This window comes from Bufo gargarizans, unplaced genomic scaffold (genome assembly GCF_014858855.1).
Source record: "Bufo gargarizans isolate SCDJY-AF-19 unplaced genomic scaffold, ASM1485885v1 original_scaffold_2115_pilon, whole genome shotgun sequence".
Taxonomy (NCBI): Eukaryota; Metazoa; Chordata; class Amphibia; order Anura; family Bufonidae; genus Bufo; species Bufo gargarizans.
Window position 1 is genome coordinate 85,223 of NW_025334649.1, and position 25,612 is coordinate 110,834.

Here is a 25,612-nt window from a genome sequence, read left to right on the forward strand (position 1 = left end):
GCAACCATGTCCTGGGAGTCAGCCCGAAGGCCGAAACACTGCCACCACATGTACACAACACATGTACACAATACCAAACGTTGCCACGGGCAGCCACAAGTGAAGGGAAGTGTCACAGTGCACACCTACATAAACCTCGTGCACACCAGACAAACAAACACAACACCCAACATGAAGGTTGTTAGGTGCAACCGCATGCCATGCAGCAAGATGCCCAGCACCGCTCAGGCTGCTCTGCTGAAACCAACACCATACAACTAGTTGCCCGCGGCAACCACAAGTGAGGCCACACACCAGCGGCCCTCACCTGTGATTGAGCACCAAAACCAAACCGCAGGCAACCGCATGCGGTTGAGGAGTCACGACCATAACCGTGGCCGTGACAGTGGCCCTGAGGACCAGTGATGGTCAGTTCGCAGTGTTCGCTAGCTGCCATCTTTAGTAAGATAGACTCACCCGTCCGGCGATGCACAGGTGAGCCCTTACCTGTGTCGGGAGCCGGTCTGAAATCAAATGCGGTCACCGGGAGCAGGCAGTTCAGAGAACAGCCCGATGAAGGCCCCCGGCGGCTGTTCTCGGAACTGCCTGCTCCCGGTGACTGCGTTTGATGTCAGACCGGCTCCCGGCACAGGTAAGGGCTCACCTGTGCATCGCTGGACGGGTGAGTCTACCTTACTAAAGATGGCAGCCCGCATGTGTTTCGCTGGTGAACACTGCAAACTGACCATCACTGCTGAGGACTGGAGTTGAGGAACACTGATATAGATGGGTTTGAAGGGTGACTGGTGCACGTCAGGGACACAGAGACAGTATGCGGTGCAAGCAGAGTACACAGAGCATCCTGGAGCATTGGCAGAGGTTTTCTTCAGGAGGAGGAGGGCTCAGGGTGAACACAAGGCAGACATTTCTGATTCTGAATGGGGTTTGCAGCTGCTAGAACAACCCCCAACAGACACATTTCTGCAGGAACCTCCCAGTAAGTGCTCTGATTCCTTGCAGCACCCCCACAGGAGGAGGGAAGCATTGCACTGTGCCACTCACTTCAGTAGGTACATGGACCAGTTGGGTCCTCCAGAGTGACCAGTTGGCATACCATATTAGTGCCCCCTAAATTACACAGTGAAGAGAGTGACCAGATGGAGCAGCTCTCACTGTGGAGGACCCAGCTGGAGGACCAGCACCTCAAAGACATATATGCCAAGTCTGGTGCAAATGCCATAACTTTCCAGATAAGACAAACCCTTTAAAGAAGAATTGGTTGGCAGGACATGTTCTCTATAAATGATAGCACCAGTACAGTGTCCTTGCTAGGGTGGCCACCCGGCTGGTAACTCACCGGCAAGGCTGGTATTTTAGTGGCCCTGCCGATGCAGGTAGTTTTTTTCTGTGGAGGTGAGTGTTTTTAGTTTTTTTTGTTGCAGAAACAGAGAAGGGGCACTAATGGCATTAGTCTAGCTGGGGGCACTAATGGGGGCATTAATCTAACTGGGGGCACTAATGGGGGCATTAATTCAACAGGGGCAGTAATGAGGGCATTATTCTAACTGGGGGTACAAATCAGGGGCATTATTCTTGTGGGGGGTACTAATTGGGGGCATTATTCTTCCTGGGGGGACACTAATGGGGGCATCATTCTTCCTGGGGGGACACTAATGGGGGCATTATTCTTCCTGGGGGCACTAATGGGGGGCATTGATTCTGGGGGGCACTAATGGGGGCATTATTTTTTACTGGGGGCACTAATGAGCCCATTACTCTTACTGGGGGCACTAATGGGCCCATTACTCTTACTGGGGACACTAATGGGGGCATTAATATTACTGGGGGCACTAATGTGGACAGTATTAATCCTGGGGGGCACTAATGGGGGCATTACTATTACTGGGGGCACTAATGGGGGCATTATTAATTCTGGGCTGCGCTAATGGGGGCATTACTATTACTAGGGGAACTAATGGGGGCATTCATTCTGAGGTGCACTAATGGGGGCATTATTTTTACTGGGGGGCACTAATGGGGGCATTAATATTACTGGTGGGCACTAATGTGGACAGTATTAATCCTGGGGGGGCGCTAATGGGTCCCATTACTCTTACTGGGGACACTAATTGGGGCATTACTAATACTGGGGGCACTAATGGGGGCATAACTATTACTGGGGGCACTAATGGGGGCATTATTAATTCTGAGGGCATTATTAATTCTGGGCGGCACTAATGGGGGCATTAATATTATTGGGAGCCACAGTATGATAGCGACCTAACAATCGGTGTTAAGGCCACGCCCCACAGCCACACCCACTTTGGGGTGTGGCTTAACTTGGTCAGTATTTTTTGTTGGGAAAGCTGGCAACCCTACTCCTTGCCCGGACCGGCGGTAAATGTTACTGTCAGGCTTTCTGTGGCGGAACCATTACAGGTGATCAATGTGGGGGCACAGAGGTTGTGGGGTCACCATCTGGGGCCAGAGGGGGAATATATGTGTCCAGAATGAGGAGTCCATTATTATTATTATATCCGGGGGTCTGGGAGCGGCAGGTGACCCCTCTGGGTTATGTGGTCTTTTCTGGTGCAGGTGCCCTTTAAGGCGACCCAGTGGCGAGTCCTGATCCTGACATCTGATGATGTCCGAATGAAGTCAACATGCCCTTCTCCTGCCAGCTGGGCCCAGCAGCGATGGAGCCGGTTACGCCCTTCCTCTGATCCGGCTTCCAAAATGGGTAAAATTAATGTTTCAGAACACGGCCCAAAAACTCAGGGAAACTCGCACAGAGCGGGGGAGGGGGCGCCTGACACGTGACTTGTCGGACGGTCGCCTGGCACAGACGTTCTGCTGACCCTCTGATTACGGTGCCAGTTCTGGGCTGGGCTGTCCTGAGTCACCCACTTCTGTCAAATTTATAAACCTTCTGTTCGGGTATATCTGTACCCTGGAAAGCTGTGACAACCAGTGACCACCATCACATTGCACACAGGGGTTGTCAGCCCTGTTCACACTTGATGGTGTTCTGTCCGTTTTCTCACTGGACGGTCTGCAGGATTTTCCTGCTGCCAAAAGTAATGGAACTCCTGAAAACACCTAGATGGGTGGCACCCAGCCTGGGGCGGTAAAAGGGGCCACACCCGGGGCCGCCAGTACTCTGGAGTCAAAGACACAGCGCAGCACAATACAGGCAAGGGGCCATAGAGGCAGCTACTACCACTGGTCCTGTAGGGGGCGCCCTGCACTGGTCCTTCTCATAAGAAGCTTAGACCCAACAGCGCCCCCCACCGCCTCCTCACATGCAGGGCGCTGCGCTCCGGACTCCAGCGCTGTTCCTGTGCTGTGTACATGAGTGTGCTGGGGCTGCTAGGGCCCCTGATGGATGACTGCTTACTGGGGGTGTTAGGGCCCCTGATGGATGACTATATTCAAGGTGGTGTTAGGGCCCCTGATGGATGACTATATTCAAGGTGGTTTTAGGGCCCCTGATAGATGACTATATTCTAGGGGGTGTTAGGGCCTTTAAGGGGTGCAGAGGTGACAGCAGCACCAGGGCCACAGCGTCTGAGGGGCCCAAAGGCCTGTCCACCACAAGCCAGCATTAGATATGGCAAGAGGGGCCCTGGCAGAGGCACTGGGACCCCAGAGTCCAGACTTTGACCACAGGGGGTTCTTTCAGCCGGTTTCTGGTGTTCCTCGTGTTCAGTCACAGGCTCTGAAGATAAAAGGGGCTATTTGTGGATTCCCCTGGGGACCCCCGGAGCCTGGAAACAGAAGAAGGAAATGAGGGCAGGACCAGCGGCCGCTGAGAGTGGGGGGCTCAGGGGGGACGGCAGAGAAAGGGGCGCAGAAAAGCTGGGGTGCAGAGGAGAAGCAGACTTGGAGTGCAAGGGGATGGCAGAGGGGGTGCAGGAAGATAACAGAGGGGAGACAGGTGGGAGCAGAGCAACAGTCCACCAAATTCTGTTTTCTGCTCTGAAAGGTTTTGTCCCAGTTTGCAGCGGTGAAATGGGAATTGGGAAAGAGAACGAGACTGGGACTGACAATACAGCAGATATCCCCCATCCCCCCCCCCCCCCCAGGATAACTCTTGGGGGAGAAGCACAAAGTGACACGACTATTCATAGCTGGCAACGAAAAACTTCTCATCTGTCATATGTACAGATACCGGAAAAAATCCTCCGAAAACAGCAGAAATGTATAACTTCAACGTGATATTAAATCTTAAGTAGTGAGCTCCATCTAGTGGTGACTGTATAATCTGTATGTAGTGAGCTCCCTCTAGTGGTGACTGTATAATCTGTATGTAGTGAGCTCCCTCTAGTGGTGGCTGTATAATCTGTATGTAGTGAGCTCCCTCTAGTGGTGGCTGTATAATCTGTATGTAGTGAGCTCCCTCTAGTGGTGACTGTATGATCTGTATGTAGTGCGCTCCCTCTAGTGGTGACTGTATAATCTGTATGTAGTGAGCTCCCTCTAGTGGTGGCTGTATAATCTGTATGTAGTGAGCTCCCTCTAGTGGTGGCTGTATAATCTGTATGTAGTGAGCTCCCTCTAGTGGTGACTGTATAATCTGTATGTAGTGAGCTCCCTCTAGTGGTGGCTGTATAATCTGTATGTAGTGAGCTCCCTCTAGTGGTGACTGTATGATCTGTATGTAGTGCGCTCCCTCTAGTGGTGGCTGTATAATCTGTATATAGTGAGCTCCCTCTAGTGGTGACTGTATAATCTGTATGTAGTGAGCTCCCTCTAGTGGTGGCTGTACAGATTGTATGTAGTGAGCTCCCTCTAGTGGTGACTGTATAATCTGTATGCAGTGAGCTCCCTCTAGTGGTGACTGTATAATCTGTATGTAGTGCGCTCCCTCTAGTGGTGGCTGTATAATCTGTATATAGTGAGCTCCCTCTAGTGGTGGCTGTATAATCTGTATGTAGTGAGCTCCCTCTAGTGGTGGCTGTATAATCTGTATGTAGTGAGCTCCCTCTAGTGGTGGCTGTATAATCTGTATGTAGTGAGCTCCCTCTAGTGGTGACTGTATAATCTGTATGTAGTGAGCTCCCTCTAGTGGTGACTGTATAATCTGTATGTAGTGAGCTCCCTCTAGTGGTGACTGTATAATCTGTATGTAGTGAGCTTCCTCTAGTGGTGGCTGTATAATCTGTATGTAGTGAGCTCCCTCTAGTGGTGACTGTATTACCTGTATGTAGTGAGCTCCCTCTAGTGGTGACTGTATAATCTGTATGTAGTGAGCTCCCTCTAGTGGTGACTGTATAATCTGTATGTAGTGAGCTTCCTCTAGTGGTGGCTGTATAATCTGTATGTAGTGAGCTCCCTCTAGCGGTGACTGTATGATCTGTATGTAGTGAGCTCCCTCTAGTGGTGACTGTATGATCTGTATGTAGTGAGCTCCCTCTAGTGGTGACTGTATAATCAGATGATTTTCCTATTTCATGACGTAAAGTCATGATTTTATTAAAGACACGGAGGCGAGTATTGCTATTCTCCTTCTTTACTCTGACCAATAGCAGCAAAGAAAAACTTGAACATGTGACCAAACCCCTCCCATAGTCCTAGTATAATAGGTCACTCCTCCATCAGAACCTCCTCTTTCTTTGTAACCAGAGTCCAAACAGTCCCAACAAAACTGGAAACCGAACATCCGACCTCCTGGGAAGGAACCGCCAGTCATCCGGAAACGAATCAGGAACCAAACCGGAACGACAGCTTGATAAGTAATTCTCGTCTCTTCCACCACAACGATCGGCTGGAACCAAAACTGCCGACCCTCCAAACCATCATGCAGAACCACGACGACTGCCCAACACGTCAGTCTCAACCTAAAAAATGGAAAAAACAGAGAGTGATAGGAGACGAATTGATACATAGTATCCAAACTAAATGGTTGCGCAAAACCTACTCAGGAAAAACTCAGAGTTAAAACCTAATGCTCAAAACAAAGCAATCCATAATAAAACGTAACATAAATACTTACATAGGGAGGGAAAATAGGGAGGGCAATACTCGCCTCCGTGTCTTTAATAAAATCATGACTTTACGTCATGAAATAGGAAAATCATCTGATTTTATTACAAGACCCGGAGGCTCATATTGCAAGTTCAAAGTCTCAGACACGTTATCAATGATGGAAGAAAACACATGAGGACTTGGCCTAAAATAAAACTCCCTAAACGTGGAGACACTGGACCAATCTGCCAACTTCAAAATGTCCTCAAGTCTGGCCCCAGACACCGCCAGCGAAGTAGCAGATGCCCCTCTGGCGGAATGTGCCGAAAACAGAGAGACGTCCACGCCAGCCAACTCCATGATCCACTTCATCCACCTTGCCAACGTGGGAGTTGTCACCGGAGCAAAAGGCCGAACCGTAGAAAGGAAGAGCTGCGGAAGCTGTCTGGATCTATAAGGTGAAGTGCGAGCTTCATATACCTTAAGGCACGCCACCGGACAAAGCGAAGGCGAAGCAGGAAAAACCGGATAGGAGACCGAGCGTATGTGGGTCTTAGTCCCCCTAGAAATGTCAAACGTGACCCCCTCCGGGGTATACGAGCGGGCATCATGGTCCAGAGCCCTGACATCGGACACCCGCTTGCAGGAAATCAGGCAGAGAAGCGTGACCAGCTTCGCAGACAACTGCCGAATGGAGAGTTCAGAATTCTGAGGCCAAGCAGACAAAAAGGAAAAAACACAAGACACGTCCCACGTGGTGGTGAACCTTGGTCTTGGTGGCCGAGACATATGCGAGCCGCGCATCAGCCGGCAGACCAACGGGTGTTGACCCGCAGGAGTACCGTCAAAGCCTTGATGCGATGCCGAGATGGCGGATCTGAACAGGCCGATGGTGCGATACGCCTTGCCCTGGTCGAAGAGGGAAGACAGGAAGTGTAAAATCTCCGTCACAGGTGCCGAAATGGGATCCAAGTCCCTAGCCAAGCACCAGTCAGCCCAAGACCCCCAGGCTGATCTATAAGATCTTCTGGTTCCTGGGGCCCATGCGTTCTCCAGAAGGACTTTAGTAGTACCTGAAACTCCCGGGACCTCCCAGGGTCCCCTGAAATCCGACACGCCAGCAGGCGCAGAGTCCCGTCTAGGAGCAGAGGATGCGGTTGGTGGTGAGGGCCGCGGAGGAGAGTCAGCGACGTCGGGAGAAGGCGAGGGATCTCTGTCATCATCTCCAGCAGGTGGGGAAACCACGACTGGGAGCTCCAGAACGGGACCAGCAGGGTCAGGTCCGCGACACTCCGGCGTACCTGAATCAAGGCCCGTGGAATCCGTTGGAACGGCGGGAACGCGTAGAGGATCCCCCTGGACCAATCCTGGAGAAACGCATCCACGGCCTCGGCTTCCGGATCCGGGGGCCAGCTGTAAAAACGTGGTAGTTGCGTGTTCAGGCGCGAGGCAAACAGGTCGATGCAGAAAGGACCCCAAATCGACGTCAAGGAGTGGAATACCGCCGGATCTAACTGCCAGTCGCTGGAATCCGATAGATGACGAGAACTCCAGTCCGCGTGGATGTTCAGAACCCCCGGAAGGTATTCCGCCAAAACCACCAATTCCTCAGATAGGCAATAATCCCAGAAGTCCTTCGCCAAACGTGACAAAATGGTGGACCGAGTTCCACCCATGCCGTTGATGTAACGTACAGCTGACACGTTGTCCATACGCAATTGAATGCAGGATCTGGCCGTGTCCCTCGTGAAGCTCTTGATAGCGAAAGAGCCCGCCAACAGTTCCAACGCATTGATGTGGAACCCAGTCTCTATGTCTGACCAGCCGCCCGTCGTGATGCCCTCGCAGTGAGCCCCCCAGCCTGACAGGCTGGCGTCCGAGTCCACCACGAAATCGGGGCGCTGACCAAAAATCGCCTTGCCGTTCCAGGTGTGCAAGTTGAGGATCCACCAGGACAGCTCCTCCCTGGTTTCCTCGTCCAAGGGAATCCAATCCGCATAGGAAGCTCCCGTCCGCAAATGAGATATTTTCAGGCGTTGGAGGGCCCGGTAATGAAGCGGGGCTGGGAACACCGCCTGGATAGAGGAGGCAAGTAGGCCTATTATCCTCGCCAGTTGACGTAGCTGGATTCGGGGAGACGACCTGGCTCTGAGCAATTCCTTCCCAATTGACCGAATCTTGGCCGATGGTAAGCTGAGGGTCCCCACTGTGGAATCCACCATGAACCCGAAGAACTCCATCCTTCGGGACGGAGAGAGACAGGACTTCTCCCGGTTGAGCAGGAACCCCAGATCTGAGAGCAGGTCCATGGTCCAGCGAAGGTGATCTAGTAACACCGACCGGTCCTGAGCCATGATCAGGATATCGTCCAGATAAACGATGAGGCGAACACCCCGACCGCGAAGCCAGGCCATAGCTGGGCGCATCAGTTTGGTGAAACACCATGGAGCTGACGAGAGGCCGAATGGGAGGCACGTAAAACGCCAAACGCTGTCCTGCTAAGAGAAACAGAGGAGATCTCTGGACGCGTCCTCTACCGGGACCGTAAGATAAGCGTCTTTTAGGTCCAATTTGACCATCCAATCGCCCATCTGCAGTAAATCTCGCAGTAAGTGGATCCCCTCCATTTTGAAATGGCGGTAAACGACAAACGCGTTGAGAGCGCGTAAATTGATGACGGGTCTCATTCGACCCCCCTTCTTTGCAACCAGAAAGATGTTGCTGATTACCCCGTAAGGGGGTCCCGGGGCTGGCTCTATGGCCCCCTTGCGGACCAGGTCCGACAACTCTGAGTCCACCAGAACGCGGTTCTCTGCTGACAACACCACCGGGTGTGGGAGAGAAAAGGACAGAGGGAAAGACGTGAGTTCTATGTGAAAACCCCTGACCGTGGAAAGGACCCATTGGTCTGAGGTGATGCGGGACCAGGCATGAGAAAAGAGACGTCGTCTGCCCCCTACACAAGCATTTGAAGAATTGAAATGGGGCAGCGTTCTTACCATAGGGGCGTCTGGAACCGGGTTGTCCTCTATACCCTCTGGATCTCCAAGGATTTCCTCTGGATGGGAAGAAAGGAGCTGGATCCCGCCTGTGCTCCTGGAAAGCCGGTCTCTGTGAGAAGGAGCCTCGACCCGAACCACGGGACTGGTACTGGGCTCGGCCGGACAGACGGCCCCTGAAACTGCCGGCCCTGGTAGAGACCCTACCCTGGAAAACCCTCTTCATTGAGCTCTGGGCTTTATCGAGGGCGGTGAAAGCGCCGACATAGCGGCCTAGGTCCTTGATGAAGGACTCTCCAAATAGTAGGCCTTGAGCCTCCTTTCCTGTCTCTGTCAGTGCCAGATTCGAGAGTTTCGGTTCAATTTTGAACAGAATGGCCTTACGCCGTTCCATGGATAGGGACGTATTCACGTTACCCCCAATGCAAATGGCGTGCTGCACCCACTCGCGCAATTCTACTGGGTCTACCTGACCGCCCTCAGCCTTAGCTGACTCTGCCAGATCAAAAATCTTGGCTAGAGGGCCAAATATGTCCAGGAGTTTGTCCCGGCAGGAGCGTAGGGCTGACTCCAGGCCCTTACGCGGGTTCCAACCCGCTTTAGAAAGGAATTGGATCATTTTCGGATCCACAGACGGGGTATCGCAGACCTTGTTGGGGATAATCGGTCTGGGGCATTCCGCCCTGAGCTTATTGCGGGCCTCTCTGGATAGAGGGCATCGCACCCGCGCCTCCAAATATTTGGACACATGGTCCAAAGGTAGCCATTCCGCGGATCGCGGGTGATGGAGCGAGTCAGGGTTAAATAACAGGTCCCCAGAGGGGTCCACCAAATCTGTAGGTAGTGCGTCTGCAGACGATCTGTGAGTACTACACCCGGGTAGGGGGTTAGATTCCATGACCCCGGAGGGATCCTGCTCTGCCTCATCAAAGGCGTCATCTATAGCCTCCTCCTCAGAACCGACCTCAGAGTCGGTAGCCCAATCCTGTTGTGCTGTAGCCCATTTCCATTCTCGCGTGCGTTCTGCCTGACGCGGACAGGCTCTCTTGCGCGAACCAAGCGCGCCAACATTGGTGGCAACATCATCACCAGTCAAGGTTGTTCTGGAGGCATGCGGCCCAGGCCCGGCCGGTTTAGAAACCGTAGCGGGTTGCGGCATATTAGCCGGATGGGTAGCTAGGGCCTGTGCAATGGACTGGGATATGACAGATGTCATGGATCCCATAGCTGCTGCAATAGCATTAGAGACAGACATCTGAAAAGCCTGTGATTGCTCTGTCTGCAGTCTGTCCTGATCCGTGTGCACTGAAGGGGTTAAGTCAGCCAGAGGGAATTCCTCCTCTGCTGAGCCCTGATCACTATTGTGGGACCTAGGCATCTTCTGGCCTTAGTATTGCCCCAACTTCTTAATAAGTGAATATAAATATATGAGGGATGCCCCTAGGGAGAGATGGTGACTGGCAGGAGGATTTGCCCCAAGCCAAGATGGAAAAAGGACACAGCGCTGAAGATACAACCTGTGAGGGAGCAGGAAACGCTGGGAATGAGGTCCTGAGCGCACATAGCCGGAAGCGCTCAGAAGCAGAGAGCCGGAGGCGGGAAATCCCCCGACAGGAGAAAGATCAAAGGAGAAGCCGCGCCAAGCGCAGCTATGGAAATCCCCCGCTCTAGAGACTAGAAACAGGCGGGGGAAGAAGCAGTAAGTACACGGTACAGGAGTACAGGGGAGCCAGGAAATACATATAAACCCTAAGGAGGGGCAGAATAAATCCCCCAGAGCTTATGGGCAACCTGTAGAGGAAAAAATCAACCACAATAAAGCCAGCAGGCTCCCCTAAACGCTGGTTAAAAACCCACAAACAGCCTATATCAATATAAGTATATATAAATATACCCAAACACAGTATAGTCACACAGTATAGTCACAGTAATGCCTTGAATGTACTTATCTCTGCGGTCAGCAGCAAAGAAAGAGGAGGTTCTGATGGAGGAGTGACCTATTATACTAGGACTATGGGAGGGGTTTGGTCACATGTTCAAGTTTTTCTTTGCTGCTATTGGTCAGAGTAAAGAAGGAGAATAGCAATACTCGCCTCCGGGTCTTGTAATAAAATCTGTATGTAGTGAGCTTCCTCTAGTGGTAACTGTATGATCTGTATGTAGTGAGCTCCCTCTAGTGGTGACTGTATGATCTGTATGTAGTGAGCTCCCTCTAGTGGTGACTGTATGATCTGTATGTAGTGAGCTCCCTCTAGTGGTGACTGTATGATCTGTATGTAGTGAGCTCCCTCTAGTGGTGACTGTATGATCTGTATGTAGTGAGCTCCCTCTAGTGGTGACTGTATGATCTGTATGTAGTGCGCTCGCCCTAGTGGTGGCTGTATAATCTGTATGTAGTGAGCGCCCTCTAGTGGTGGCTGTATAATCTGTATGTAGTGAGCTCCCTCTAGTGGTGACTGTATGATCTGTATGTAGTGCGCTCCCTCTAGTGGTGGCTGTATAATCTGTATGTAGTGAGCTCCCTCTAGTGGTGACTGTATAATCTGTACGTAGTGAGCTCCATCTAGTGGTGACTGTATAATCTGTATGTAGTGAGCGCCCTCTAATGGTGGCTGTATAATCAGTATGTAGTGAGCTCCCTCTAGTGGTGGCTGTATATTCTGTATGTAGTGAGCTCCCTCTAGTGGTGACTGTATAATCTGTATGTAGTGAGCTCCCTCTAGTGGTGGCTGTATAATCTGTATGTAGTGAGCTCCCTCTAGTGGTGACTGTATAATCTGTATGTAGTGAGCTCCCTCTAGTGGTGACTGTATAATCTGTATGTAGTGAGCTCCCTCTAGTGGTGACTGTATAATCTGTATGTAGTGAGCTCCATCTAGTGGTGGCTGCATAATCTGTATGTAGTGAGCTCCCTCTAGTGGTGGCTGTATAATCTGTATGTAGTGAGCTCCCTCTAGTGGTGGCTGTATAATCTGTATGTAGTGAGCTCCCTCTAGTGGTGGCAGTATAATCTGTATGTAGTGAGCTCCCTCTAGTGGTTGTATAATCTTTATGTAGTGAGCTCCCTCTAGTGGTGACTGTGTAATCTGTATATAGTGAGATCCCTCTACTGGTGGCTGTATAATCTGTATGCAGTCAGCTCCCTCTAGTGGTGGCTGTATAATCTGTATGTAGTGAGCTCCCTCTAGTGGTGGCTGTATAATCTGTATGTAGTGAGCTCCCTCTAGTGGTGGCTGTATAATCTGTATGTAGTGAGCTCCCTCTAGTGGTGGCTGTATAATCTGTAAGTAGTGAGCTCCCTCTAGTGGTGGCTGTATAATCTGTATGTAGTGAGCTCCCTCTAGTAGTGGCTGTATAATCAGGTGATTTTCCTATTTCATGACGTAAAGTCATGATTTTATTAAAGACACGGAGGCGAGTATTGCTATTCTCCTTCTTTACTCTGACCAATAGCAGCAAAGAACAAATAAAAATATTGACACATGTCATCAGCCCCTCCCCATAGTCTCTCTATAACAGGCCACACCGCCTGCAAATCCTCCTCTTTCTTTGTAAAACCGAACAGTCCAACCGAACCGCCAACCAGGAACCGGAACAGCCTGGGAAACAAAAACGCCATCCATCCGGAAGCGAACAGGAACACCAGGAACAACCTCGAAGAACCTCCTGAAGCAGTCCACGTCACATGACCGGCTGGAACCGAACTGCCGACCCTCCGAACCAGGACGTAGAACAAAGGACACCACGGAACTGACCGATCTCAACCTGAAAAAAGGCGAAAACAGAACCATGATAGAAGCAAATTGGTGCATGGTACGCACAAACAAATGGTTGCGACAAACCTACTCAGGAAAAAACTCATAGAGTTACATCAATATGCAAATGACATACAATCAAAATCATTCCAATATTAAACTCACATAGGGAGGGAAAACGTAGGGTGGGCAATACTCGCCTCCGTGTCTTTAATAAAATCATGACTTTACGTCATGAAATAGGAAAATCACCTGATTTTATTACAAGACCCGGAGGCTCATATTGCGAGTTCAAAGTTAAGACAAATTTTCAATGATTGACGAGAAAACGTGAGGACCTGGACGGAAGTAAAATTCTCTGAATGTGGACACTCTGGACCAGTCCGCCAGTTTCAAAATGTCCTCCAACCTGGCGCCAGACACCGCCAAAGAGGTAGCGGATGCCCCCCTAGCGGAATGTGCCGAAAAAATGGAAGTGTCCACGCCCGCCAATTCCATGATCCACTTCATCCACCTAGCCAGCGTGGGAGTGGACACCGGGGCGAAAGGACGAATGGTAGAGAGGAAAAGATGAGGAAACTCCCGTGAACGATGAAGGGAAGTTCGAGCTTCATACTCCTTGAGGCATTCCACCGGACAGAGAGAAGGTGAGGCCGGGAAAGCCGGATAAGCGACTGAGCGTATGTGAGACTTGGTCCTCCTAGAGATGTCAAAGGAGACCCCCTCCGGAGTATACGAGCGGGCATCATAATCCAAAGCCCGGACGTCGGACACCCGCTTGCAGGAAATTAGACAGAAAAGAGTGACGAGCTTCGCCGACAGTTGCCTCAAGGACAGGTCTGAATTCTGAGGCCAAGAAGATAGAAAGGAAAGGACACAAGACACGTCCCAAGTAGCCGAAAATCTGGGCCTAGGAGGCCGAGACATCCGAGAGCCGCGCAATAGACGGCATACCAAAGGATGTTGCCCCGCAGGAGTACCATCAAACCCCTGGTGGGACGCAGAAATGGCCGACCTGAAAAGGCTGATCGTGCGATAGGCCTTGCCCTGGTCGAAAAGAGAGGACAGGAAGTGCAAGATCTCCGTCACAGGTGCCGAAACGGGATCCAAGTTCCTAGCCACGCACCAGCGATCCCAAGATCCCCAGGCAGATCTGTAAGATCTTCTGGTCCCTGGGGCCCAGGCGTTCTCCAAAAGGACTCTAGCTGTTCCCGAAACTCCCGGGACCTCCCAGGGTCCCCTGAAATTCGACACGCCAACAGGCGCAGAGATCCGTCCAGGAGAAGAGGATGCAGCTGGTGATTCGGACCTCGGAGGAGAGTCTGAGAAGTCGGGAGCAGGTACGGGGTCTCTATCATCATCTCCAGAAGGTGAGGAAACCACGACTGGGAAGTCCAAAACGGGACCAGCAGAACCAGATCCGCTGAATGACGGCGTACCTGAATCAGGGTCCTGGGAATCAGTTGGAAGGGGGGGAATGCGTAGAGCCGACCCCGCGACCAATCCTGCAGGAACGCGTCCACAGCTTCGGCCTCTGGGTCCGGGCGCCAACTGTAGAAACGTGGCAGCTGCGTGTTCAAGCGGGAGGCAAACAGGTCGATACAGCAATGCCCCCAAAAAGACGTTAAGGACCGGAACACCGCTGGATCTAACTGCCAATCGCTGGAGTCGGAGAGATATCGAGAACTCCAATCTGCCCGAATGTTCTGGACGCCCGGAAGATATTCCGCCAAGACAATCAACTCCTTGTCCAGACAGTAGTCCCAGAAATCCTTCGCTAACCGAGATAGGATGGTGGAACGTGTACCGCCCATGCCATTGATGTAACGCACTGCCGACACGTTGTCCATGCGAAGTTGAATGCAGGCCTTGGCCGTGTCTCTCGTGAAACTCCTGATTGCGAACGAACCTGCCAACAGTTCCAGCGCATTGATATGGAATCCTGCTTCGTCCGCTGACCAGCCGCCTCCGGTCGAGATCCCCTCGCAGTGAGCTCCCCAGCCCGACAGGCTGGCATCCGAATCCACCACGAAGTCCGGACGATGACCGAAAATGGCTTTGCCGTTCCAAGCCTGTAAATTGTGGATCCACCAGGACAACTCCTCCTTGGTTTCCTCGTCCAGGGAAATCCAATCCGCATAGGAAGCTCCTTTCCGGAGGTGGGAAATCTTCAGACGCTGGAGGGCCCGGTAATGTAGTGGGGCTGGGAAGACCGCCTGGATAGATGACGCTAGAAGCCCTATGATCCTGGCCAGTTGACGCAACGGGATCTGGGAGGACGACTCGGCCCTGCACAATTCCTTCCGAATGGACCGAACCTTGGACGGTGGTAGGCTGAGAGTCCCCGCCGTGGAATCCACCAGAAACCCCAGGAACTCCATCTCGCGAGCCGGGATGAGACAGGACTTCTCCTGATTGAGAAGGAAACCCAGCTCCAACAGGAGATCCATAGTCCAGCGAAGATGAGTCAGCAACACCGCATGATCCTGTGCCATGATCAGGATGTCGTCCAGATAGACGATGAGGCGAACTCCCCGACTGCGCAGCCAGGCCATAGCAGGGCGCATCAGCTTGGTGAAGCACCACGGAGCTGAAGAAAGGCCGAAAGGGAGGCACGTAAATCGCCAAACCCTGTCCTTCCAAAGGAAACATAGAAGGTCCCTGGACGCGTCCTCGACAGGGACGGTAAGATAAGCGTCCTTCAGGTCCAACTTGACCATCCAATCGCCCACTTGAAGTAGGTCCCGAAGGAGATGGATGCCCTCCATCTTGAAATGGCGGTACCTGACGAACGCGTTGAGAGCGCGTAAATTGATGACGGGCCGTAGCTGGCCCCCTTTTTTCGCCACCAAGAAAATGTTGCTGATCACCGCGCCAGTGGATGCCGGAGCCGGCTCTATGGCCCCTTTGCGGGAGAGATCCGATAGCTCTGAGTCCACAAGTATGCGGCTCTCTACCGACAGCACTGCCGGGCGTGGGGGCGGAATGGACAGATGAGAAGATGTCAGCTCTATGTGGAAACCCCTGACCGTGGAGAGAATCCATCGGTCCGAGGTGATGCGCGACCAAGCTCGAGAAAAGAGCCGGAGTCTGCCCCCTACACAAACAGGCAAAGAATTGAAATGAGGCATCGGTCTTACCATAAGGTCGTCTGGAACCAGGGTTTCCTCTGTATCCTCTAGGCCTCCAGGATCCTCCCCGGGAAGGGAAAAAGGATGACGACTCTCGCCTCTGCTCCTGGAACGCAGGTCTCTGGGAGAAGGAGCCTCTGCCCGTAGCACGGGACTGAAAATGGGCACGGCCGGACAGACGGCCCCTGAAACTGCCGGCCCTGGTAGAGACCCTACCGTGAAACACCCGCTTCAATGAAGTTTGGGCCTTATCGAGTGCTGTAAACGCACCGACGAACCGACCTAAGTCTTTAATAAAGGACTCGCCAAACAGCAGGCCCTGTGCCTCCTTACCGGCTTCGGTAAGCGCCAAGTTGGAGAGTTTAGGCTCAACCTTGAAAAGTATGGCCTTGCGCCGTTCAATAGCCAGGGACGTGTTAACGTTTCCTGCTACGCAAATCGCGCGCTGCACCCACTCGCGCAGCTCTAGAGGGTCTACCAGCTTACCCTCGACCTTGGCAACCTCGGCCAAGTCGAAAATCTTTGCCAGTGGGCCAAATATGTCCAGGAGCTTGTCCTGACACGCACGCAGGGCTGACTCCAGACCCTTTCTCGGATTCCACCCAGATTTGGCGAGGAATTGGGTCATTTTGGGGTCTACCACTGGAGTCTCGCAAACCCTGTTCGGGATTATGGGTCTGGGGCATTCTGCCCTAAGCTTGTTGCGCGCCTCTTTGGAGAGGGGGCAACGCACGCGGGCCTCCAAATATTTGGAGACGTGCTCCAACGGCAACCACTCCGCAGACCGAGGGTGGTGTAGGGAATCCGGATCAAAGAGCGGTTCCCCTGATGGGTCTGTCAAGGACACATCTGCTGCCGAAAACCTGGAGCTGCACCCGGGTAAGGGGTTATCTTCCATGACCCCTGATGGGTCCTCCTCTGCCTCCTCAAAGGCGTCATCTAAAGCCTCCTCCTCAGAACCGATCTCAGAATCGGTATCCGTTTCCTGCAGTGCTCTAGCACTTTTCCAGTTCCGCGTGCGTTCTGCCCGACGCGTACGGGCTCTCTTGCGCGGACCAAGCGCGCCAACATTGGTGGAAACATCATCACCCATACTATTCCTTTTTCTGGAGGCAGAAATCACTGGCCCGGTGGGTGGGGACACCATGACGGGCTGCGGGGTTTGAGAGGTAACTGGATGGGCTGCAAGGGCCTGGGCAATAGTCTGGGAGATGACTGAAGTCATAGATCCCATGGCTGCAGCAATGGCGCTAGATATGGACGCCTGAAAATCCGTATCATGACCGCCAGGGATCGGGGCATGACCATCTTCCCCTGAAGGGGTTAATTCCATTAGAGGAAGATCCTCCTCTGCAGGGCCCTGGGCAGCATGCACATTCTTAGGCATGATGGCACTATTAATGCTTGGCAAAAATATATAAGCTAACTGCAATATTAATGATAGGGGACACTAGATGGGAAAGGCTGGCAGAGGGGATTTGCCCCAAGACCAGTAGAGGGATAGAAATCGCTAAGGCAAAAACCTGCAAGAAAGACCGAGGACGCAGCAATGCGGCCGGAGCTCCGATAGCGATGACGTCACAAAGCGGAAGCGGAAGTGCCCGAGATCTCGCGAGATCTCGGGCGCGCCCGCCAGGAAGAGCCGAGGGAGACGCCGCAGCCGCGCTGAGGTAAGCGGCGGGAAAAAAGACCCGCCAGAAAAGGAGGAGGAGCAGAAGAAGGGTACCGAGGGGCGCAGTAAGCGCGGGGGTATAAACGGAGCGCAACTAAAAGGGAGCGCAGAGTAACCTCCTAAAAGCCCGCAGGCGAGGAGGAAACAAGGGAAAAACCCAAGTTCACAAACAGAAACCCAAAGCACATATATATATATATACAGCAATAAATATAGCAATAAATATAGCAATAAATGGCCCCAAATCGCCCCAAAAAGGGGGGAAAAAACCAAAACAAGATAAACCAAAGCCAAACAGTATCACTATAAATACATGTGAGTCATAATGACAGAAAATTCTCAATACTTATCTCTGCGGTCAGCAGCAAAGAAAGAGGAGGATTTGCAGGCGGTGTGGCCTGTTATAGAGAGACTATGGGGAGGGGCTGATGACATGTGTCAATATTTTTATTTGTTCTTTGCTGCTATTGGTCAGAGTAAAGAAGGAGAATAGCAATACTCGCCTCCGGGTCTTGTAATAAAATCTGTATGTAGTGAGCTTCCCCTAGTGGTGGCTGTATAATCAGGTGATTTTCCTATTTCATGACGTAAAGTCATGATTTTATTAAAGACACGGAGGCGAGTATTGCTATTCTCCTTCTTTACTCTGACCAATAGCAGCAAAGAACAAATAAAAATATTGACACATGTCATCAGCCCCTCCCCATAGTCTCTCTATAACAGGCCACACCGCCTGCAAATCCTCCTCTTTCTTTGTAAACCGAACAGTCCAACCGAACCGCCAACCAGGAACCGGAACAGCCTGGGAAACAAAAACGCCATCCATCCGGAAGCGAACAGGAACACCAGGAACAACCTCGAAGAACCTCCTGAAGCAGTCCACGTCACATGACCGGCTGGAACCGAACTGCCGACCCTCCGAACCAGGACGTAGAACAAAGGACACCACGGAACTGACCGATCTCAACCTGAAAAAAGGCGAAAACAGAACCATGATAGAAGCAAATTGGTGCATGGTACGCACAAACAAATGGTTGCGACAAACCTACTCAGGAAAAAACTCATAGAGTTACATCAATATGCAAATGACATACAATCAAAATCATTCCAATATTAAACTCACATAGGGAGGGAAAACGTAGGGTGGGCAATACTCGCCTCCGTGTCTTTAATAAAATCATGACTTTACGTCATGAAATAGGAAAATCACCTGATTTTATTACAAGACCCGGAGGCTCATATTGCGAGTTCAAAGTTAAGACAAATTTTCAATGATTGACGAGAAAACGTGAGGACCTGGACGGAAGTAAAATTCTCTGAATGTGGACACTCTGGACCAGTCCGCCAGTTTCAAAATGTCCTCCAACCTGGCGCCAGACACCGCCAAAGAGGTAGCGGATGCCCCCCTAGCGGAATGTGCCGAAAAAATGGAAGTGTCCACGCCCGCCAATTCCATGATCCACTTCATCCACCTAGCCAGCGTGGGAGTGGACACCGGGGCGAAAGGACGAATGGTAGAGAGGAAAAGATGAGGAAACTCCCGTGAACGATGAAGGGAAGTTCGAGCTTCATACTCCTTGAGGCATTCCACCGGACAGAGAGAAGGTGAGGCCGGGAAAGCCGGATAAGCGACTGAGCGTATGTGAGACTTGGTCCTCCTAGAGATGTCAAAGGAGACCCCCTCCGGAGTATACGAGCGGGCATCATAATCCAAAGCCCGGACGTCGGACACCCGCTTGCAGGAAATTAGACAGAAAAGAGTGACGAGCTTCGCCGACAGTTGCCTCAAGGACAGGTCTGAATTCTGAGGCCAAGAAGATAGAAAGGAAAGGACACAAGACACGTCCCAAGTAGCCGAAAATCTGGGCCTAGGAGGCCGAGACATCCGAGAGCCGCGCAATAGACGGCATACCAAAGGATGTTGCCCCGCAGGAGTACCATCAAACCCCTGGTGGGACGCAGAAATGGCCGACCTGAAAAGGCTGATCGTGCGATAGGCCTTGCCCTGGTCGAAAAGAGAGGACAGGAAGTGCAAGATCTCCGTCACAGGTGCCGAAACGGGATCCAAGTTCCTAGCCACGCACCAGCGATCCCAAGATCCCCAGGCAGATCTGTAAGATCTTCTGGTCCCTGGGGCCCAGGCGTTCTCCAAAAGGACTCTAGCTGTTCCCGAAACTCCCGGGACCTCCCAGGGTCCCCTGAAATTCGACACGCCAACAGGCGCAGAGATCCGTCCAGGAGAAGAGGATGCAGCTGGTGATTCGGACCTCGGAGGAGAGTCTGAGAAGTCGGGAGCAGGTACGGGGTCTCTATCATCATCTCCAGAAGGTGAGGAAACCACGACTGGGAAGTCCAAAACGGGACCAGCAGAACCAGATCCGCTGAATGACGGCGTACCTGAATCAGGGTCCTGGGAATCAGTTGGAAGGGGGGGAATGCGTAGAGCCGACCCCGCGACCAATCCTGCAGGAACGCGTCCACAGCTTCGGCCTCTGGGTCCGGGCGCCAACTGTAGAAACGTGGCAGCTGCGTGTTCAAGCGGGAGGCAAACAGGTCGATACAGCAATGCCCCCAAAAAGACGTTAAGGACCGGAACACCGCTGGATCTAACTGCCAATCGCTGGAGTCGGAGAGATATCGAGAACTCCAATCTGCCCGAATGTTCTGGACGCCCGGAAGATATTCCGCCAAGACAATCAACTCCTTGTCCAGACAGTAGTCCCAGAAATCCTTCGCTAACCGAGATAGGATGGTGGAACGTGTACCGCCCATGCCATTGATGTAACGCACTGCCGACACGTTGTCCATGCGAAGTTGAATGCAGGCCTTGGCCGTGTCTCTCGTGAAACTCCTGATTGCGAACGAACCTGCCAACAGTTCCAGCGCATTGATATGGAATCCTGCTTCGTCCGCTGACCAGCCGCCTCCGGTCGAGATCCCCTCGCAGTGAGCTCCCCAGCCCGACAGGCTGGCATCCGAATCCACCACGAAGTCCGGACGATGACCGAAAATGGCTTTGCCGTTCCAAGCCTGTAAATTGTGGATCCACCAGGACAACTCCTCCTTGGTTTCCTCGTCCAGGGAAATCCAATCCGCATAGGAAGCTCCTTTCCGGAGGTGGGAAATCTTCAGACGCTGGAGGGCCCGGTAATGTAGTGGGGCTGGGAAGACCGCCTGGATAGATGACGCTAGAAGCCCTATGATCCTGGCCAGTTGACGCAACGGGATCTGGGAGGACGACTCGGCCCTGCACAATTCCTTCCGAATGGACCGAACCTTGGACGGTGGTAGGCTGAGAGTCCCCGCCGTGGAATCCACCAGAAACCCCAGGAACTCCATCTCGCGAGCCGGGATGAGACAGGACTTCTCCTGATTGAGAAGGAAACCCAGCTCCAACAGGAGATCCATAGTCCAGCGAAGATGAGTCAGCAACACCGCATGATCCTGTGCCATGATCAGGATGTCGTCCAGATAGACGATGAGGCGAACTCCCCGACTGCGCAGCCAGGCCATAGCAGGGCGCATCAGCTTGGTGAAGCACCACGGAGCTGAAGAAAGGCCGAAAGGGAGGCACGTAAATCGCCAAACCCTGTCCTTCCAAAGGAAACATAGAAGGTCCCTGGACGCGTCCTCGACAGGGACGGTAAGATAAGCGTCCTTCAGGTCCAACTTGACCCTCCAATCGCCCACTTGAAGTAGGTCCCGAAGGAGATGGATGCCCTCCATCTTGAAATGGCGGTACCTGACGAACGCGTTGAGAGCGCGTAAATTGATGACGGGCCGTAGCTGGCCCCCTTTTTTCGCCACCAAGAAAATGTTGCTGATTACCGCGCCAGTGGATGCCGGAGCCGGCTCTATGGCCCCTTTGCGGGAGAGATCCGATAGCTCTGAGTCCACAAGTATGCGGCTCTCTACCGACAGCACTGCCGGGCGTGGGGGCGGAATGGACAGATGAGAAGATGTCAGCTCTATGTGGAAACCCCTGACCGTGGAGAGAATCCATCGGTCCGAGGTGATGCGCGACCAAGCTCGAGAAAAGAGCCGGAGTCTGCCCCCTACACAAACAGGCAAAGAATTGAAATGAGGCATCGGTCTTACCATAAGGTCGTCTGGAACCAGGGTTTCCTCTGTATCCTCTAGGCCTCCAGGATCCTCCCCGGGAAGGGAAAAAGGATGACGACTCTCGCCTCTGCTCCTGGAACGCAGGTCTCTGGGAGAAGGAGCCTCTGCCCGTAGCACGGGACTGAAAATGGGCACGGCCGGACAGACGGCCCCTGAAACTGCCGGCCCTGGTAGAGACCCTACCGTGAAACACCCGCTTCAATGAAGTTTGGGCCTTATCGAGTGCTGTAAACGCACCGACGAACCGACCTAAGTCTTTAATAAAGGACTCGCCAAACAGCAGGCCCTGTGCCTCCTTACCGGCTTCGGTAAGCGCCAAGTTGGAGAGTTTAGGCTCAACCTTGAAAAGTATGGCCTTGCGCCGTTCAATAGCCAGGGACGTGTTAACGTTTCCTGCTACGCAAATCGCGCGCTGCACCCACTCGCGCAGCTCTAGAGGGTCTACCAGCTTACCCTCGACCTTGGCAACCTCGGCCAAGTCGAAAATCTTTGCCAGTGGGCCAAATATGTCCAGGAGCTTGTCCTGACACGCACGCAGGGCTGACTCCAGACCCTTTCTCGGATTCCACCCAGATTTGGCGAGGAATTGGGTCATTTTGGGGTCTACCACTGGAGTCTCGCAAACCCTGTTCGGGATTATGGGTCTGGGGCATTCTGCCCTAAGCTTGTTGCGCGCCTCTTTGGAGAGGGGGCAACGCACGCGGGCCTCCAAATATTTGGAGACGTGCTCCAACGGCAACCACTCCGCAGACCGAGGGTGGTGTAGGGAATCCGGATCAAAGAGCGGTTCCCCTGATGGGTCTGTCAAGGACACATCTGCTGCCGAAAACCTGGAGCTGCACCCGGGTAAGGGGTTATCTTCCATGACCCCTGATGGGTCCTCCTCTGCCTCCTCAAAGGCGTCATCTAAAGCCTCCTCCTCAGAACCGATCTCAGAATCGGTATCCGTTTCCTGCAGTGCTCTAGCACTTTTCCAGTTCCGCGTGCGTTCTGCCCGACGCGTACGGGCTCTCTTGCGCGGACCAAGCGCGCCAACATTGGTGGAAACATCATCACCCATACTATTCCTTTTTCTGGAGGCAGAAATCACTGGCCCGGTGGGTGGGGACACCATGACGGGCTGCGGGGTTTGAGAGGTAACTGGATGGGCTGCAAGGGCCTGGGCAATAGTCTGGGAGATGACTGAAGTCATAGATCCCATGGCTGCAGCAATGGCGCTAGATATGGACGCCTGAAAATCCGTATCATGACCGCCAGGGATCGGGGCATGACCATCTTCCCCTGAAGGGGTTAATTCATTAGAGGAAGATCCTCCTCTGCAGGGCCCTGGGCAGCATGCACATTCTTAGGCATGATGGCACTATTAATGCTTGGCAAAAATATATAAGCTAACTGCAGTATTAATGATAGGGGACACTAGATGGGAAAGGCTGGCAGAGGGGATTTGCCCCAAGACCAGTAGAGGGATAGAAATCGCTAAGGCAAAAACCTGCAAGAAAGACCGAGGACGCAGCAATGCGGCCGGAGCTCCGATAGCGATGACGTCACAAAGCGGAAGCGGAAGTGCCCGAGATCTCGCGAGATCTCGGGCGCGCCCGCCAGGAAGAGCCGAGGGAGACGCCGCAGCCGCGCTGAGGTAAGCGGCGGGAAAAAAGACCCGCCAGAAAAGGAGGAGGAGCAGAAGAAGGGTACCGAGGGGCGCAGTAAGCGCGGGGGTATAAACGGAGCGCAACTAAAAGGGAGCGCAGAGTAACCTCCTAAAAGCCCGCAGGCGAGGAGGAAACAAGGGAAAAACCCAAGTTCACAAACAGAAACCCAAAGCACATATATATATATATACAGCAATAAATATAGCAATAAATATAGCAATAAATGGCCCCAAATCGCCCCAAAAAGGGGGGAAAAAACCAAAACAAGATAAACCAAAGCCAAACAGTATCACTATAAATACATGTGAGTCATAATGACAGAAAATTCTCAATACTTATCTCTGCGGTCAGCAGCAAAGAAAGAGGGGGATTTGCAGGCGGTGTGGCCTGTTATAGAGAGACTATGGGGAGGGGCTGATGACATGTGTCAATATTTTTATTTGTTCTTTGCTGCTATTGGTCAGAGTAAAGAAGGAGAATAGCAATATGAGCCTCCGGGTCTTGTAATAAAATCTGTATGTAGTGAGCTCCCTCTAGTGGTTGTATAATCTTTATGTAGTGAGCTCCCTCTAGTGGTGACTGTATAATCTGTATATAGTGAGCTCCCTCTAGTGGTGACTGTATAATCTGTATGAAGTGAGCTCCCTCTAGTGGTGGCTGTATAATCTGTATGTAGTGAGCTCACTCTAGTGGTGGTTGTATAATCTGTATGTAGTGAGCTCCCTCTAGTGGTGGCTGTATAATCTGTACGCAGTGAGAGCTCCCTCTAGTGGTGGCTGCATAAAATGTACATAGTGAGCTCCCTCTAGTGTTAAATGTGTATATCTGTATATATTAATCTCCTGGGTGCCGTCTAGTAGTGGCTGTATATACCTGCATGTAGTTGTAATCTCCTGAGCTCCATCTAGTGTTGGCTAAATGTCTGTATGTAGCAATCTCCTGGACTCCCTCTTGTGGTGGCTGTATATATCTGTATGTAGTAATCTCCTGAGCTCCCTCTAGTGGCGGTGTATATATCTGTAATTGAGTAATCTTCTGAGCTCCCTCTAGTGGTGGCTGAATATATACTGTATGTAGTAATCTCCGAGCTCCCTCTGTGGTGGCTGATATATCTGTGCGTAATTTTCCTGAGCTCCCTTAGTGGTGTCTGTATATTCTGTAATTTGTATCTCCTGATCTCCCTCTAGTGGTGGCTGTATAATCTGTATATAGTAAAATCTTCTGAGCTCCCCTCTAGTGGTGCTGGTATTATCTGTATATAGTAATCGTCTGAGCTCCCTCTGTGGATGGCTGTATTCTATCTTATATAAGTAATCTGCTTTGCTCCCTCTAGTGGTGTTGTATCTTCTTTATTAGTATCTTCTAGCTCCCTCTGTGGTGTCAGTATATATCTGTATGTAGTAATCTCCTGAGTCCCTCTAGTGGGTGGATGTATAGAAAAAAAATCTCTGTATATAGTAGCTCTCCTCTAGTGGTGGCTGTATAATCTGTATATAGTGAGCTCCCTCTAGTGTGGCTGTATAATCTATGTAGTAGCTCCTCTAGTGGTGGCTGTATAATCTGTATGTAGTGAGCTCCTCTAGTGGTGGCTGTATAATCTGTATGTAGTGAGCTCCTCTAGTGGTGGCTGTATAATCTGTATGTAGTGAGCTCCCTCTAGTGGGCTGTATAATCTGTATGTAGTGACTCCGCTCTCTAGTGGTGGCTGTATAATCTGTATGTAGTGAGCTCCCTCTAGTGGTGGCTGTATAATCTGTATGTAGTGAGCTCCCTCTAGTGGTGGCTGTATAATCTGTATGTAGTAGCTCCCTCTAGTGGTGGCTGTATAATCTGTATGTAGTGAGCTCCCCTAGTGGTGGCTGTATAATCTGTATGTAGTGAGCTCCCTCTAGTGGTGGCTGTATAATCTGTATGTAGTGAGCTCCCTCTAGTGGTGGCTGTATAATCTGTATGTAGTGAGCTCCCTCTAGTGGTGGCTGTATAATCTGTAAGTAGTGAGCTCCCTCTAGTGGGGGCTGTATAATCTGTATGTAGTGAGCTCCATCATAGTGGGTGGCTGTATAATCTGTATGTCGTGAGCTCCCTCTAGTAGTGGCTGTATAATCTGTATGTAGTGAGTTTCCCATAGTGGTGGCTGTATAGATCTGTATGTAGTGAGCTCCCTCTAGTGGTGTATAATCTTTATGTAGTGAGCTCCCTCTAGTGGTGGACGTATAATCGTATATAGTGGCTCCATCTAGTGGTGACTGTATACTCTGTATGTAGTGAGCTCCCTCTAGTGGTGGACTATATAATCTGTATGTAGTGAGCTCCCTCTAGTGGTGGCTGTGTATCTGTA

General features: G+C 51.9%; 1 protein-coding gene across 1 annotated transcript; it reads right to left on the minus strand.

The window, feature by feature from the left end:
- Positions 1-5,475: 5,475 nt before the first annotated feature.
- Positions 5,476-10,903, minus strand: LOC122923981. Its single transcript, XM_044274902.1, has 2 exons — positions 8,946-10,903; positions 5,476-5,819 (listed from the first exon to the last, which is right to left on the minus strand). Exons 1-2 carry the CDS (start codon positions 10,321-10,323, stop codon positions 5,815-5,817), a joined length of 1,383 nt encoding a protein of 460 aa, XP_044130837.1. The 5' UTR covers positions 10,324-10,903; the 3' UTR covers positions 5,476-5,814.
- Positions 10,904-25,612: the final 14,709 nt, after the last annotated feature.

Bases quoted from the DNA above. Each gene is read 5' to 3' on its own strand.
- LOC122923981 (XM_044274902.1), bottom strand. From the start codon at position 10,323: ATGCCTAGGTCCCACAATAGTGATCAGGGCTCAGCAGAGGAGGAATTC.